We start from the raw sequence: 19655 nt of genomic DNA on the forward strand, positions 1-19655 counted from the left end.
TTTTAAGTTCCATCAGTGAGCTCCAAGTGATGATTTAATGATTGGTACGGTGGATCACTACCCATTGACAAGTAGAAGAACATACCTTAGATCCAAGCCGATCTGACGGTCAAAGTTGTTTCATGAAAAAAATGAATTGTAAAAGGGAAGGGGAAAAAGAGCTTTTAATTAGTGCAGACAGTGCAAACTAGAAAATTTCGTATAATATCGATTTTAACAATCCAATGACTTAAATGAAAGCTTTTGAATAGTTCAGTGACCAAATTATAACTTTTTTTTTAGTTAAGTGACTAAAATGAAAACTCACCCATAGTTTAGTGACTAATAGTGTAGTTTACCCTTTTGAAATTTATGTCTCAACCTAAATGGTAGTACTTAAATCCGTTAAAGTTAAATTGTATAATTAATCTCGTACTATGTGTAAGTTGTGAATTTAGTTCTTATTTTTTAATATGATCATTTTAGTTTATTATACTTTTCAAATTTTAAAATTTTAATTATAACTGAAATAGTAGCCGTTAAATTCACGAACTAAAATGACATGATTTTTTTCTAAATATTTTGTGAAAAAACAAGAAGACGTGATATTACAAATGTGATAATATATTTATTGTATGAAAATTTGAAAATAAAATAATTTAACTTAATGAATTTAACAATTATCTTTTGAATTAAGACTAAAATTTTAAATTTTAAAAATATAAAAATTAAAACTAACCAAATTAGAAGATAAAGATTTAATTTATAACTTATTCGTAATATAGGGGTTAATAGAAGAATTTAACTTCAAAATATAAGTTATGGGATAATATTATGTCAAACAACTATGGGATTTTTTCTTTACATGTTATTCAAGATTTAGTAAATTAATTAATCTTTCACATTTTGTAAGACTATTAAGGGGGTAGATACTAGCCACAAGCTTTAAAACTGCTCCATATTCAAGACGAGGATTGAACCCTCGATCACTAGTTAAGATAGGAGAGACCCTTATCGTTTCACCTAACTCCCATGGTTATACTAATATTTTAATGTTGAAGTGTTTTTTATTCAAAAATAAAATTTTTATTTCATGTAATTAATATGAAATTAATATTATTATACTTAATTAAAATATATTAATTATTTTGATAATTAAAATATTACAACAATAAACAAACTTCAAACTGTAATTAAATTTTGAATTGAAATAATAATGAAAATTTAAAAAAGAATTTTGTGATTTTCTAACAACAAATTAAATACATTTTTATGGTAAATTTGAGTTTGAAATATTGAGGTAGAGAAGCTCAACATTAAACAATTTAAAATCAGAATGGACGTGTAATTTAATAGTAAAAATAAAGATATGAAGTATTCATTATTGCAAACCAAGAACATAGAATGTCTTAACAAGTGTCACTTTATTACACAATTGTTATAACTACTTCATTAATATAGATAGACTTCACCACTCTTAACTTCATCAATTAACAGCTTAATAAGAGCAATATGTTACTAAAATTAAACTTTCTTATATATGTAAAAATAAAATGGAGAGAATTTTCCTTTTCATGTTCATCCAAATAAGTGACCTTTGTCATGTCAATCTCCGTCGACTAAAAATGCAAAGTGATTTAAATTTTAAAAATATTATTACTTCAGGCCATGTAGTTTAAACATTAAAAATATTACTTTAATTAATATAATAGAATATTGCTAACAAGTGCGATTAAGAAGGAGAAGGGGTGGATTGTATGGTGGTTGGTCTCTGAGTGGGGTGGAGAACCACTAGAAAGGGAGTTGATCTTTGGTGGGAAAGTTTAGGAGGAAGAAGTTTCCGATATGGAAAGGAACTTAATCTTCTTCAACTATTGTTGTGGGCTTTTATACTGGAAGACAAGGTTACATATATACTTAGAGATGGTTGGTAGTGAGATTATATCTTGTTTCCTTACAGTGACAATGAATATAATGTTTTTTTTTTTACATTAATATCAAGTGAATATTTTTGTATCGATAAATTTAATTGAAAAAAATGTAACAATAAATGAACCTAAATTTTTAAATTCAAAAAATAGAGAGAGATTAAATTTCAAATATACGAAATGTACAAAAATTTAAGCATATGGTAACAAATAATATTTTACTCTATATTTTACTAAAAAATAAATAATTAACCCAAGTTGGTGAAACCATACTCGCACAGCCTAAAAGTGGCAGGAACCACACAAAAGTCTTACAGATTTTTAAACAACTACACATTATTTGTTTCCTTCCTCCCCTATAGAACTCTAATTAAATACCTAGAATTGAACATATCTTTCTTCATGTCGACTTTTTAGCATCAAGGTCACCTCTCTCGGTTGACAATTTGGTCAAACTCACTATCATGGACCACATAGTATGACTATTGAGTAATGGAAAAGTAATTGCCATTTCACAGTGAACTTGATGAAGCAAAACCTTCGAAGTTTTTACCTGGTTTCTTGGTTCTTTTCAATCACTTGTACTCTTCCTACTTCCTGCAAAAAAAAAAAATGGCCGTTTCGGATTATAAATTAAAATAAATATAAGACATTTTGCTACTTTGACGAAGAATGTGTTTTCTGAGATCATGAATGAGTGTGGAGAAATAGAAGAGTTGTTTTACCGTTCATCATATTGAATATTAATTCCAGCTACAATAAGTTTTATAGTAGAGCAAACCAAAAATTTTTGTTTTGATATATTATAGAAGTCAGATATTCTATTGAATATTTCTCATCTCAATTCATTTTAATTCGTAGAGTGAAAAATAATTAATCATAAGAGAAGAATGAGCTTTCCTCACCGGAGCTACATTCAGCTATAAATTGAAGAGCTGCTTTTTGCACACGGAGAGCAATTCTAGTTTTCTCAATAATCTTCATCTCGGTCTTCTTCTCCTGCATCATTTTCCTCGTAAAGCGAGCACAATCGAAGTCCAACCACTTCTGGTAATCGAACAATTCTACAAGCAAGGTGGATGGTGGGTTTAAAGCTTTAAGTACCTCTTCTTTCTTTATATTCAGGGAGCAGATCCATATATCTGTTCTCTTGAGATGTATTTTATTGTGAAGCTTGGCTCTATTAGCTTCAGCCCAATTTAGTTCATCTCCTATCAACTCAACACAAAGGTTTCCACCCAGCAGGTCTAAATTTTCTAGATCTCCAATACTGAATTCATTACCATCACTTTGATCTACTCTCACCTTGATACCACTTAATCTCGTGAGAGAGGTTAAATGACGTATCCCTTTAGGGTAGTAACTCAGAAGAGGACATTCCTTAATACAAAGATACCTCAAGTTAATCAGTTTCCCCATTCCAACTGCCAGTTTCCTAAGATCCCAGCAATCTCGAAGATTCAAAGATTGTAAATTAATCAATTCACAAACTGATTCAGGTAGATTTTCTAACCCCGAGCAAGATATCAAGCTAAGGTACCTCAAGTGAATCAAATTTTTCATGCCATCAGCAACTTGTTCAGGGCGTAGATGAAGCGAATCAAACTCCAAGAACCTTAGAAGCTTGGATCGGCTGAGCAAATCTTGTAAGACATCACCGGATGTTTCATTATCGGAGACTACTACAAGGCTTCGCAATTTCTCTATGCGACAAATGGACAAAGGAGAAGAGTCCCAACTTTGAATTACCAACCTCAGATGGCGAACTCTTTTGGACGATATGTCCAATGTAGAATTTCTAGGCACCTCTTCTGTCACAAATCTATGTTCAGTCAAAAACTGAACAAATTCATGTACCATGTCATGCATCTTACAAGAAATTATGCTGCCAGAAGTATCTTTTTCAAAATCTTGGAAAAAAGAACGTGTGGCTAAGTACTTAAAGTAATCTTCCCCTATCAATTCTCTTCTTCCGTTGTCATCAGAGTTCAGATAACCTTGTGCCATCCAACATTGGACCAATTCATCTTTATAAATTGTAAAGCTATTAGGAAAGATTGCACAATATGATAAACATTGTCTTATGGGTGAGGGCAAATCATAATAACTCAATAATAGAGGTGAAAAAATTTCATGTGCAAAACTTGATTTCCATATCACATTATTTAAAACATTTTGCCACTCTTCTCTTCCTTGTTTATCTTGTAGTAAACCTCCTATAGTTTTTGCTGCAAGCGGTAAACCTTGACACTTGTTTGCAATTTCCCTTCCAATGTCTTCCAGAATTTCACGGCTCGCTTGGCTCCTTCCGGAAAATGCTTTTTGAGAAAGTATCAACCAACACATTTCCTCAGATAAAAGTTGTAGAGGAACAACATGAGGTGATTTCATTCGCCTAGCAACTGATTCCTTACGAGTAGTCACTAAAATACAACTCCCAGGCATGCCGTATTTAAAAGCCACTTTTAGTGGTTCCCAATCTTGATCACGTTCCGTCCACACATCATCAAAAACAAAGAGGAATTTCTCCGTTGTAAGCTTTTCGCTTATTTTACTTAAAGCACTTTGCAGTGTTGTTTTTTTGAGGGATATTAGTGAATCAGGGTCAAGATCACCCAGAATTGCACTTGCAATTTGGGTTTGATCAAAGGGATCCGACGCACAAACCCAGATTGTTTTGCTGAAATGAGTCTGAATTCTATGATCGTTATAAATCAATTGGGCTAGAGCGGTTTTCCCTATCCCTCCCATCCCTATTAAAGTGATAGTGGGAACATTTCTACACTTATCATCACATAGCAAAATGCTGATTATCTCTTCTTTCATTGCATCTCGACCAATTAATTCTGAAACATCCACAAAAGAAGTAGTTTCTGGACGTCTGGGTTGCTTGATTTTTCTTTTTATCAACTCAAATCTAACTTTGTCTCTAACTATCCCATCTACTTCTTCATTGATTTCCTTTATTTTGGTAGCAATATTATAACGCCTGACAACTTGAGAACCGGAAGAAAAGCATGAAACAAAGGGGCATACCTTCCACTTACGAACAGATGCAGAGCCAGAAGGATCTGTTTGCAACTGCTGAACTGCAGTTTCCCACTCATCTAATACATCTTCCATGTCATAAGAAACATCTCTGAACTTGTCTAACCAATGTTTAACCCGTTTGTCCTCGTATTCTTTCTCCTCTGCATCTTCAAGCTCCAACCGGAGTGCTTTAAAATTGGTTTCAAGCCTTTTCACCTCTTTCTCAGAACCTTGCACCAGACTCCAGGCTTCGATTGCTTTATCAATGGTGATTGCAGTCATCTGCTCCAAGATAGCCGAAACAATCTCTTCCGCCATATCTTCAAACACAGATCAATATATAGGAAGTACAAAGTAGAGAGTTGCAGTTGAAGTTCAGTGGGTAACTGAAACACTGCGTAGAATTGATTTTGAGATATGGATACTGCAAAAGCAGTGAGAATCACTGGATCCGAGTGATGGAGTGTACTGTGCGAAGTCAACCCCCCGCCCCCCTCCTCCCCCCCCTCTTTTTTTAAAAAGCACTAACTTTTTTTTTTCACTTAATTTTTCTCAAAAAAAACAATTACACCTCGATTTCACTTCTTTTACGGTACTTATACTTTTAAAATATATTAAAAATATCTTCAATTTTTTAAAAGATAATTAAACTTCTAATTTTTATTTTATACTTAATTAGATATTTAAACTGTTAAATACATCAAAAAGGCCTTTTGAGCATTAAAATTAACTATTCCTAATTTTTTAGTTAAAGCCATCCCATGTCACGATTATAACGTGACATGTGGTAAAAATATAAAATTATAAAATAATAAAAATTATAAAAATATTAAATTTTAATTAAAAAATATAAATATCGTAAAAAATGTATAAAATATTTTAATTTTATAAAAATCATAAAAAGTCATGAAAAATTATAAAATGCATCAGAATATCCTTTAACAACCCCTAATTTTTTCCAGTTAAAGATGGAATGTAATAAATGGGTAATCGAATAATCGAGAAACTGTCTCCGCCATGCCCTGGTAACCCCCCAGTCAAGCCTTTTTCAAATGTTTGTTTCTGCAAATTTACCTCTTTCTCAAGTGAACCATTTCTCAGAAAAACCCAAATCACTAAGGTCATAATCGGACAAAGCAGAACGAAAAGCTTTCATATGTTTCTCTGCTTCAATACGACCACCACTTTTTTCAAAAGAAAAAGCTATTTCGTTGAACTCACCAACTACTAACCATAGTAAACTTTGGATTTGACTCAATTGACGAAGAAGATCTCAAGTTAAACCTCTTAAACGTTCCTCTAGGTGTCCATAAAACCCGGTAAATTGCTAGCGAAACCCATCGTGCTCTTCATGTATCTCTGCATTAATATTGTGATTGGAAAATCTTCGTAAAATTATCACATCATGTTGTCTCCATCTTAAGCATAATCCCCCCTTCGAACCATAAACTCCAACTTCTATACCATTTTGAAATACACATTTTCTTCGAATACCTTCCATCTTTTTCACTGTGATTTTTGTCTCTATAAAAAACAAAATCTGGGGACGAACATCTATCAGTTTATTCCTAAAACGGTGAATTGCCCGTGGGTTCCTGTAACACCTCTAACATGTATCCGTCGCCGGACTAGGGTTGCATTACTGGACATATCGGAACATTTTATAATCAATTCACAAATAACATCCACACATCATAGCATCATAGTCAAACATCATTTCAAAGTCCCTTTCTTAAGTCAACGAGACCTAAAACATGTTTTAGGAAAGGGTTGGGACTAAACCGAACACATACAAAATTTCTTAAAAACTTAACAAATTTTCAAAGTTATAGAGGTCACACACCCATGTGATCAGCCCATGTGCCTCACACGACATTAGACACGCCCATGTGTCTAAGCAGTGTCTAAGCAGTGTCAAAACAGGGCATACATACTGACTTATCCGCACGACCGGAGACATGCCCGTGTGGCTTGGTCCTGGTCAAAACTGACTTGGGTCAAACGGCTAACCACACGTCCGTGTGCATAGCCCGTATACCCTACGAATTGGCCACACAGGCCTATGAGAAGCTGTGTGCCTCACACAGCCACCAGACACGCCCGTGTGTCAAGGCCTTGCTCGAGACTGACTTTAAATTGTAGGACTACCCCAGGGGACACACAGCCGTGTAACATGACCATGTGTCGCACACGGCTGAGACACACGCCCGTGTCTCTACCCGTGTGGACAAAAATAGGCTATTTGAAAAGCCAATTTGCCACCCTTAATGGTCATCTCTACAAGTCCAAAATCAAAGCACAATTGCACCATGGTTTCAACCAATTTCAATCACAAAACATACATCCTTCGTGTCATATAATCACCAAACAATATCATCCTTATCATCCAAATCAAAACATACCAAAATCACACACCAAACTCATTCACTCATACATGACATTATCCCAATTTTTCACATCCTTTCTTCATATCAAAATCATGCCATTTCCATAACTAATTCAAATAACTAACTTACCAAATTGACCATTTCTCACTAGGCCAATTATGCACTTCAAAACATACCATTTCTTAACACAACTTATATACCAAAAACCCAACCAAACAGCAACTTTCATTTAGCCATATCACATGGCATGACATACACTTCACCAATCCTATTTCATTTCTTCTAGCCTATACATGCCATACTTTAAAATTCACATTTTCAAAAGGTACCAAAATAGAATTCAATAGTGTAGTGATGATCCTCGAGCTTCCAGTAGCTTCGATAATCTATAAAAAAATTAAAAAAATTGAAAACACACACAAAGTAAGCTTTCAAAAGCTTAGTAAGCCATATACAAATAAACTTATCACATAACACCATTCTAAATCTATTCTTTCATATAATTCATGGCAAAATACAATCACATATTCATATGTCTCATATAACTCATTTGATCATAATTCACTACATGTAACACATCTCTTTTTCATAATAATTCATATATATATCATATGTCCACAAATGTACATATACTTACCTTTCATTCTCAAACATGATATACATTTCAAACATACCAGAATTGGATACACATTCACATAGTGATTCATTTCTTGGAATGCCCGTTGAACCGTACGGAATCAAATTGGATACGCGGATAGCTCAGAAAGCTCGTACAATGCCAACATCCCAGACGTGGTCTTACATGTAATCAAATATCGATGCCACTGTCCCAGACAGAGTCTTACACGAAATCAAATACGATGTCGATGGCCTAATCATGGTCTTACACGTAAATCTCAAATCGATGCTAACGTCCCAAATGTGGTCTTACACGAAATCACGTATCGAAATCCTATGTCATGACATATATATCCTAACTATTCATATAGTTCATATAGGACTTTTCGAACGTCGTCACATTATCAAAATTTTCTCAGATTCACATATTCAGCTTCTATAGCCATTCATCACAATTCAATATCATATAAGCATGAATAAATCAATTCAAACACATTTATTTGTATATAGACTTACCTCGTACGGGAATGAACGGAAACGAATGGCTATTCAACTACTTTCGAATTTTCCCGATCTAATTTTGTTTTCTTTGGTTCTTGATCTAAACACATTCAAATTTAACTCTTTTATTCACCAAATCATTCAATTAAATCCATATACACAAATTTAGGGTATTTTACAAATTATCCCTCATATTTTCACATTTTAACACTTTAGTCCTTAATCACAAAAATTACAAAATATACAAATTTTCTATATACTCATGCTTAGCTGAATATTCATGTAGTTCATATAAGCCCATATATTTCACTTATTTCACATTTTAGTCCCTCAAAATCTCATTTTCACAATTTAGCCCAAATTACTCAAATTCATCAAAAGTTCAAATACAAAACATATTAATCTAACACATATCTTTCATTTTTCATTAATTATCATCACAAAGCTCACAAAAGCATCAATGGCGTAATTTAAAATCATCATCAAATTCTAAAATTTAAGCATGGGCTTGATAAAACACAAAGCAACAATATCAAAAACGTAAAAATTATCAAAAATCGAACAAAAACGAACCTTGAATCAAGCTTGGACCATGGTCGAATATTCAAAGCTTAAGAACCCTATTTATTTTCTAATTTTCGGTGAGAAGATGGTGAATAATGGCTTTCATTTCTTTTGTTTTAATTAATAATAACATATTAATCAATTTCTAATTTTACCCTTAATGTTAATTCCTGAAAACTCATTAATACATGCCCATAATGGTCCACTCAAGCTTAAAATGGTCTATTCACAACATAAGGACCTCACAACTAAAAAGCCATAGCAAATAGGCACTTTTAACAAATAGCAAGTCACTTTTTCACTTTACGCGATTAGGTCCTTTTTCTAAATTAGGCACACAAATAATCAAATTTTTATACGAAACTTTCACACATTTTAATTCACATATTATAAGTACGAAAAATAATATTAAAATATTTTTTTGACACAGATTTGTGGTCCCAAAACCACTGTTCTAATTAGGGTGTAAACCTGGCTGTTACAACTCTCCCTCTTAAGGATTTTCGTCCCCAAAAATCTTACTATCAAATAGGTTCGAATATTGCTGTCTTATACCATCTTCGGGCTTCTACGTAGCCTTTTCAACACCGTGTCGATGTCACATTACTTTTTCTAACAGAATTTTCTTATTTCACAGTTCTTTAACCTCGCGAGCTAAAACACAGATCGGTTCCTTTTCATAAGTCATATCAGACTGAATTTCTATTTCGGATGGAGAAATCACATGCGAGGGATCGGATCTATATCGTCGAAGCATCAATACATGAAATACATTATGAATCTTTTCTAACTCAGGTGGTAATAACAATCTATAAGCTACCGGTCCAATACGCTCGATAATCTCATACAGTCCGATAAACCTCAGACTCAATTTGCCTTTTCTATCGAACCGAAGTACTTTCTTCCACTGAGATACTTTTAGAATCACTTTGTCGCCAATCTCAAATTCAATATATTTTCGTTTCAAATCTGCATATGATTTCTGACAATCAAAAGCTGATTTCAGACTATCTCGAGTGGTTTTTACTTTCTGTTTAGTCTCTTTAATCAAATCAACCCTATGAATCTTATTTGCACTAAGCTCAGTCCAATACAAAGGTGTACGACATTTTCTACCATATAAGACTTCGTGTGGTGCCGTTTTATTGCTCGATTGAAATCTATTATTATAAGCAAATTCAATCAATGGTAAATACTATTCCCACGTACCTTCAAACTCAAGAATACAACATCTCAACATATCCTCGAGAATCTGAATAATCCGCTTGGATTGACCATCCGTCTGCGGGTGAAAAGCAGTATTGAAGAGCAATTTCGTACCTAAAGCCTCTTACAATTTCTTTCAAAACCGCGAAGTGAATCTCGAATCTCTATCTAACACAATAGATAATGGCACCCCATGCAATCTCAAAATATTGGAAATGTATAACTCAGCTAATTTATCAAGCGAGTAGTTAGATTGTACCAGAATAAAATGAGCTGATTTTGTCAATCAGTCAACCACAACCAAAATCGCATCTTTCTTCCTCGAAGATAGGGGCAAACCCGAAACAAAATCCTTCGTTATTCTATCCCATTTCCATTCTAGAATCATAATCAATTGTAACAAACCAAATGGTACCTGATGTTCAGTTTTTAACTTGCTGACAAATCAAACATTTCGAAACAAAATCAAAAATATCTCTTTTCATTCCAGACCACCAGTAATGATGTTTCAAATCATTATACATTTTCGTACTACCCAGATGTACTGATAGATAACTATGATGCGCTTCTTTCAGAATCAGCTGTATCAACTCTGGTTTTCTCGGAACACAAATCCGCTCTTGGAATCTCAAATAATCATCATTATCTATTTGATATTTAGAATCAAAATCCAAATCACACTGAGCTCGTTTTGCTATAATCTCATTGTCAACTTTCTAAGCTTCGTAAATCTACTGAATAAATAACAGTCTCACTTTCAATTCGGCTAATACCAAATCATCATCGAACAGAACCAAATGAGTATTCATTGCACGCAATGCAAGCAATGATCTCTCACTCAAAGCATCAGCAACAACATTTGCTTTTCCCTGATGATAATCAACAACAAGCTCGTAGTCTTTTAGCAATTCTAGCCACCTCCGTTATCGCAGATTCAAATCTTTCTGAGTCATCAGATATTTCAGGCTTTTATGATCTGAAAACACGTGACATTTCTCACCAAACAGATAGTGACATCAAATCTTCAAAGCGAACACAATAGCAGCTAATTCAAAGTCGTGAGTCAGATAATTCTTTTCATGTGGCTTTGATTGTCTCGAGGCATAGGCTACAACCTTACCTTCTTGCATCAAAACACAACTAGGTCATTTAACGAAGTATCATTGTAAATCACGAATTCTTTACCCGATTCTGGTTGCACTAATACCAAAGCTTCAATCAATAAGGTTTTCAACTGATCAAAGCTTTTCTGACACTTTTCAGACCATTCAAATTTCACATCTTTCTGAAGCAATTTCGTCAACAGAACCGCAATCATAGAAAAGCCTTTTACGAACCGTCTGTAATAACCAGCAAGTCCTAGAAAACTGCGGACTTCAGAAACATTTCTCGAAGGCTTCCAATCTAAGATAGCTAAAATTCTATTCAAATCAACTTGGATACCAGATGCTGACACAACATGTCCTAGAAAACTGACTTCTCGTAATCAGAATTCACATTTTTAAACTTCACATACAGCTACTTATCACGCAAAGTCTGTAGCACTATTCTTAGATGTTTGGCATGCTCGGATTCATTACGAAAATAAATCAAAATGTCATCAATAAATATGAAAACAAATCGATCTAAATACGGTCTGAAAATTCTATTCATGAAATCTATAAAAATAGCAGGAGTATTCGTTAATCCAAAAGGCATAACTAAAAACTCATAATACCCGTACCTCATTCGGAAAGCAGTTTTCGAAATTTCTGAATCCTTTACTCTCAACTGATAATAGCCCGATCTCAGATCTATCTTTGAAAACACAGTAGCTCCTTTCAACTGATCAAACAAATCATCAATTCACTGTAGAGGATACTTATTTTTGATAGTCAATTCATTTAACTGACGATAATCAAAGCACATTTTCATCGTGCTATCTTTCTTTTTTACAAACAGAATAGGAGCACCCCAAGGTGAGAAACTCAATCTTACGAATCCTCTATCGGTCAACTCTTGCAATTAAGACTTTAAATCTTTTAACTCGGTCGGAGCCATTCTATATGGAGCTATTGAAATCGGAGTAGTTCCTGGCATTAATTCAATACCAAACTCAACTTCACGTATCGGAGGTAATCTCGGTAATTCTTCAAGAAACATATCAGAAAACTCACAAACAACAGGCAATGATTCTATTTTCTTTTCTGTCACTTTCGAATCGATCGCATAGGCAAAGTAGGCTTCATAACCCTTTTTCATATAATTCAAAGATTTCATCAAAGATATCACAGTCGGTATCCCATTCAAATCACTGGATTCAATTCAGACTATCTCATCATTCTGACTTTTCAATTCAATAGTTTTCCATTTGCAATTCACAATAGCATCATGAAAAGTTAACCAATCCATACCCAGAATTATATCAAATTTATCAAAAAGTAATAGCATCAGATCAGCCGAAAAATAATTATCTCGAATCATCAACGGACAATTATTGCATACTTTATCAACCAGTACACATCTGCCTAAGGGGTTTGATACTCTAATCACAAATTCAGTAGACTCTATAGGCAAAGTCTTACTGTATACTAAAGTTTCACAAACATATGAATGTGTTGATCCTAGATCTATCAATGCAATCACAGAAGTATCATAAAAAGTAAAAGTAGTAGCAATAACATCTAGAGACGAAGCTTCTTCGCAAGTGCGAATAACATAAGCTCTGGCAGGTACTCGAGCCTTAGATCTAAAAGCAGTGTTTTTAGTCATTCTCTGACTGCCACTCACATTACCCGTGTTTCTGGGTGGTCTCCCCCTAGCTGTATTGCCACTTAGCCTCGGATTTTGCATAATCTCTTGCTCAACAGACTCAGGACAATCACAGATAAAATTATCTAAAGATCCATATTTGAAACAAGCCCGATCGTACAGTCTACAATTTTTCAGATGTCGTTTACCAAAATGCTTGCACTTAGATTGATTAGGCCTGATATTCCCAACACTAGCTACTGAGATAGCTTTCGAACTCACAAGGGGTCTATCTCAATCACGTCTAGAATAACCCGCAGTAGCCTTTGACCAGCTAAAATCATCTTGAAATTTCTTTGATGCTGACTGATGACTTATTCGATGATCTTTTTCATACCTCTTTAACTTCTGAGTCGGCTTTTATTTTCTCTTTCCTGAGTTCTTCAGCTTTATATGCTCTTTCAACAAGTACAACGAACTCTTTTATCTCCAAAATTCCAACTAACAAATGGATGCCATCATTTAAGCCATCTTCAAACTTTTTACACATTATTACTTTAGTCGAGACACATTTTTGTGCATACTGGCTCAATCTCACGAATTCTCACTCGTATTCCGTAACAGACATACGGCCCTATTTCAGCTCAAGAAACTCTTTGCGTTTCTGATCGATGAATCTCTCACTGATGTATTTCTTTCGAAATTCAGTTTGAAAGAAATCTTAGGTGATTCGTTCTCTCGAAACCACTGATATCAAAGTTTTCCACCACTGATACGCAGTATCCCTCAAAAGTGAAAAAGCACATTTAACACATTCTTCGAGAGTACAGGATTATTCATCGAACACCCGAATTGTATTCTCGAGCCAGAACTCAGTTCTCTCAGGATCATCATCAGTAGTAGCACGAAACTCTTGGGCCCCATATTTTTTTAATTTTATCAATTAGAGGCTTATTCAACTGAATTGGATTTACAACTTGTGGCATGACAGGGACTTGTGGAGGATTAGGCGAGGGTGAAGTTTGTAGCACAGCCGGATTGGTTCTAATATACTAAGTCAACCAATCATTCATCATTTGGTAAAAAGCTTGCTTAGCCTCTCCCTCGTGGCTACTCGAAACAAGTCTAGAATCAGACGGCGCTATCCCTTGGGCGGGAGAAGGCCCATTACTTTAGACATCGTCAGCTACGGCTCGTTCAGGATCCATTACTATACAAAAAACATATTTTGTTTGTCAAGATTCATCACACTATTACAGTTTGTTTATATGGCATGTATAGTTAGACTCACATACGCTACGTTAGTCCTAGAATCGACTAAACCGTAGCTCTGATACCAATAAAATATAATATCTCTAACCTGTATCCGTCGCCGGACTAAGGTTATGAGGGATTACCGGACATATCGAAACATTTTATAATCAATTCACAAATAACATCCACACATCATAGTCAAACATCCACACAAATAACAAATTTTCAAAGTTATAGAGGTCAAACACCCATGTGATCAGGCCGTGTTCCTCACACGGCATTAGACACGTCTGTGTGTCTAAGCAGTGTCAAAACAGAGCATACATACTGACTTATCCACACAACCGGAGACATGCCCATGTGGCTTAGCCGTGGTTAAAACTGGCTTGGGTCACACGGCTAACCACACGCTCGTGTGTATAGTCCATGTACCCTTCGAAATGGCCACACAAGCCCATATGCCAAGGCTGTATGCCTCACACGGCCACCAGACACGCTCATGTGTCAAGGCCATGCTCAAAAATGACTTTAAATTGTAGGACTACCATAGGGGACACATGGCCGTGTAACATGACCGTGTGTCGCACACGACTGAGACACACGCCCGTGTCTCTGCCCGTGTGGACAAAAATAGGCCATTTGAAAAGCCAATTTGCCACCCTTAATAGTCATCTCTACAAGTCCAAAATCAAAGTACAATTGCACCATAATTTCAACCAATTTCAATCACAAAACATACATCTTTCGTGTCATATAATCACCAAACAATATCATCCTTATCCTCCAAATCAAAACATACCAAAATCACACACCAAACTCATTTACTCAGACATGACATTATCCCAATTTTTCACATCCTTTTTTCATATCAAAATCATACCATTTCCATAACTAATTCAAATAACTAACTTACCAAATTGACCATTTCTCACTAGGCCAATTATGTACTTCAAAACATATCATTTCTTAACACAACATATATACCAAAAACCCAACCAAATAGTAACTTTAATTTAGCTATATCACATGGCATGACATACACTTCACCAATCCTATTTCATTTCTTCTAGCCTATACATGCCATACTTTAAAATTCACATTTTCAAAAGGTACCAAAATAAAATTCGGTAGTGTAGTGATGATCCTCGAGTTTCCAGTAGCTTCGATAATCTATAAAACAATTGAAAACACAAATAAAGTAAGCTTTCAAAAGCTTAGTAAGCCATATACAAATAAACTTATCACATAACACAATTCTAAATCAATTCTTTCATGTAATTCATAGCAAAATACAATCACATATCCACATGTCTCATATAACTCATTTGATCATAATTCACTTACATGTAACACATCTCTTTTTCATAATAATTCATACATATATCATATGTCCACAAATGTATATATACTTACTTTTCATTCTCAAACATGATATACATTTCAAACATACCTGAATTAAATACATATTCACATAGTTATTCGTTTCTTGGAATGCTCATTGAACCGTACGGAATCAAATATAATACGCAGATAGCTCAAAGAGCTCGTACAATGCCAACGTCCCAGACATGGTCTTACATGTAATCAAATATCGATGCCATTGTCTCAAACAGGGTCTTATACGAAATCAAATACGATGTCGATGTCTCAGACATGGTCTTACACATAAATCTCAAACCGATGCCAACTTCCCAGGGGTGGTCTTACACGAAATCACATATCGAAATCCTATGTTATGACATATGTATCCTAACCATTCATATGGTTTGTACCGGACTTTTCGGACGTCGTCACATTATCGAAACTTTCTCAGATTCACATATTCAGCTTCTATAACCATTCATCACAATTCAATATCATATGAGCATGAATAAATCAATTCAAACACATTTATTTGTATATAGACTTACCTCGTACAGGAATAAACGGAAACGAACGGCTATTCAACTACTTTCGACTTTCCCCGATCTAATTTTGTTTTCTTTGGTTCTTAATCTAAACACATTCAAATTTAACTCTTTTATTCACCAAATCATTCAATTAAATCCATATACACATATTTAGGGTATTTTGCAAATTATCCCTCATATTTTCACATTTTAACACTTTAGTCCTTAATAAAAAAATCACAAAATATACAAAATTTCTATATACTCATGCTTAGCTGAATATTCATGTAGTTCATATAAGCCTATATATTTCACTTATTTCAAATTTTAGTCCCTCAAAATCTCATTTTCAAAATTTAGCCCAAATTACTCAAATTCGTCAAAAATTCAAATACAAAACATATTAATCTAACACATATCTTTCATTTTTCATTAATTATCATCACAAAGCTCACAAAATCATCAATGGAATAATTCAAAATCATCATCAAATTCTGAAATTTAAGCATGGGCTTGATAAAACACAAAGTAACGATCTCAAAAACGTAAAAATTATCAAAAATCGAACAAAAACAAACCTTGAATCAAGCTTGGATCATTGCGAATATTCAAAGCTCAAGATTTTTGGCGAGAAGATGATGAATAATGGCTTTCATTTCTTTTGTTTTAATTAATAATAATATATTAATCAATTTCCAATTTTACCCTTAATGTTAATTCATGAAAACTCATTAATACATGCCCATAATGGTCCACTCAAGCTTAAAATGGTCTATTCACAACATAAGGATATCACAATTAAAAATCCATAGAAAATAGGAACTTTTAACAAATAGCAAGTCACTTTTGCACTTTACGCGATTAGGTCCTTTTTCTAAATTAGGCATACAAACGATCAAATTTTTATACGAAACTTTTACACATTTTAATTCACATATTATAAGTACGGAAAACAATATTAAAATATTTTTCTAACTCAGATTTGTGGTCTCAAAACCATTGTTCTGACTAGGGTCTAAATCGGGCTGTTACAGTTCCCTAATCCACGAACGTTCCTGTGACAGCCTAATTTTCAGTGGTGTCGAAAATAGTGATTTGAGATCACTAAATCCGATGCGTAAGTTTGAAAATTTGATAAATTAATATTTATGAGTTAAGTGTGATTTTAGAAGAATTTTTGAATTGGTGAAATTTGTGACTTAAAAAGGAATTATTAGGTAAATTGGGCTGAAAACGAGATATCGAGACTTCAAATTCATAAATCGAGCCATAAATATTTTTAGAAATACTTATGGAGTGTTATTGAGATAGTATTAAAATTTTGTTAGAAAATTTTAGTGTTTGGATAGTTAATTAATTAAAAAGGACTAAACTGAGAAATGTGCAAATTTTGTTTAATTGTGATGAAATAGCATAAGTGTTAAATAAAGAAGGATTTAAAGTGCAATTAGCCCTAATGTGAATGGCTAAAATGGTGGAGGTAGGAAAAAAACAAAGAAATTAAGTGATTAGGGGGTAAATGGGAAATAAAAGAAAAATTAATAAGATAAAGTTTGGACTAAAAAGAAATCTAGACATTTCTTCATCTTTCTCCAGCCAAAAACAGCCATTAAAGGGTCTCTTTAAACTGGTTTTTCATAATCTTGCTACAAGTAAGTTCAATTCATGTTTATTTCTTGTAATTTTTGTAATTTTGATACTTTTACAACTAGGTCCAACTATTGAACTCATTAGTTTTTGATTCTATGGACAAAATTTAAAGTTACCATTGATAAGTGTTGGTTATTTATGATAAATTTACATGGATTTGAAACTTTAAATTTTGTTATATGATGATTTTATTAAGTAATTTCAATAGAAATTGATTTTATGACCTAATTGTGAAAAAGTTAGGAATTAGGGTTTGATGCTAAAATTCTAAACATCAAAGGTTGTGAAGTAGCTTAAAATGATGGAATACAGTTTTAATTGAGAAAAATTAGCTAAATTGATGGGTGAATTGTACAGGGATTAAATTGTAAAAATTGTAAATTTTGGGGTAAATGTGTAAATTTGAAAATTTAAGGGTATAAAGTGTGAAGTGAATTAGAATAGAAATGAATGCGAATGAATAGAAAATTTTATATTATAGATCGAGAATCCAAAGATAAACGCGGAAAAGAGAAAATTACCGACTAGTCCTTAAAATTTTACAACTTCTACAAATTGGCCCAGGTAAGTTCATATAGTTGAACTTGCGTGATTATTTGTTAATTTATAAATTTCATAATGAATTATTTCATATGTATAAATGTCATAATGAATTATTTCATATGTATGCTATGGTATTATGATTATTGCACCAATATAAAATCAATTCAAAGTTCAAATTAAGGGATACGCAGGATTGAGTACTTATGTTTAGTGACAAGTGATGAATTGACGGATAAGTCCATGGTTGGTCCATGGCAATGTGTGGAATGTAAGACCATAGCTAAGCTATGGCATTTTACTGAAAAGACCATAACTGAGTTATGGCATTGTGAAAGTGAACGTAAGTCCATGGTTAAACTATGGCATCTATATGTGTATAAGTGTAAGACCATAGCTGAGCTATGGCAAAGTGATAAGTGTGCAAAACATGGCAAGGCCATGGCAAATTGTGTGCAAAACTAAATTGATGTGTGGCATCAAACAAACAACGTACTCAAATCCGTAAAACGTTCTCTAATTTGATAAGTAATGGTAAGTGTTAATTGAATTAAAGCAAGGGAATCTAACCAATACTTGATATTGAGCTCAATCGAGTGAACTCATCTTCTGGAGTTGGAATTGGCAGGCAATGTTAGTGAAATACTAAGATTAATGATGATTTATTATTGTATGTTCGATAAGATTTACATTTTAAGTCAATAAACTTATACATTTTAAGTCAATGAACTTACTAGGCTTCTATAAGCTTATTTTTGTGTGTTTAATGTTCCTTGTAGATTTAACATGAAATCGGAAGATCGGATCAACGCATCGGCTCACACTATCCAAATTACTATGGTAGATTTTGTTATGCATTCAAGGTTTATATGGCATGTATAGGGCTGAATTGAAAAGAAGTGAACTTATAATATGGTTATGGGTGACATATGTACAAGTATGTATGTTTGTATGCTTGAATTTAGTAGTGGTTTATAGTAACCAATGAATGAAGTTTATGTAGTAAGTTTATGCAAATGAGTTGTGAGATAATATATTAGGTTTAAAACTTGATTATGGTTGATTGATTTGGATTATATTGGCATAGTTGAGAGTGGTGTGCAGGTTAATTGTGTAAAGGGTGAGAAAAGTGGTTTTAAAATGGCCTATTTTCGTCTACACGGGTAGACATACGGGCGTGTGTCTTGACCGTGTGTGACACACGGCCTGATACATAGGTATGTGGTCTAGCTGTGTGTCCCCTTCATCTTTAAATTGAGAAACAGAATGCTCAGAATTGAGCACACATGCAGAGACACGGGCGTGTGTCTCAGCCGTGTGAGTAACACAGCCTAAGACATGGCCATTTGATTTGGCAGTGCGAAAACTGCACCTATTTT

At 33.8% G+C, this 19655-nt stretch overlaps 1 protein-coding gene across 1 annotated transcript; it reads right to left on the minus strand.

Moving 5' to 3' along the window:
- Nucleotides 1-2040: 2040 nt before the first annotated feature.
- Nucleotides 2041-5512, minus strand: LOC108471140 (putative disease resistance protein RGA3). Its single transcript, XM_017772731.2, has 2 exons — nucleotides 2813-5512; nucleotides 2041-2504 (listed from the first exon to the last, which is right to left on the minus strand). Exons 1-2 carry the CDS (start codon nucleotides 5253-5255, stop codon nucleotides 2479-2481), a joined length of 2469 nt encoding a protein of 822 aa, XP_017628220.1. The 5' UTR covers nucleotides 5256-5512; the 3' UTR covers nucleotides 2041-2478.
- Nucleotides 5513-19655: the final 14143 nt, after the last annotated feature.

The sequence above is a fragment of the Gossypium arboreum genome, chromosome 11 (assembly GCF_025698485.1).
Source record: "Gossypium arboreum isolate Shixiya-1 chromosome 11, ASM2569848v2, whole genome shotgun sequence".
NCBI classification, from domain to species: Eukaryota; Viridiplantae; Streptophyta; class Magnoliopsida; order Malvales; family Malvaceae; genus Gossypium; species Gossypium arboreum.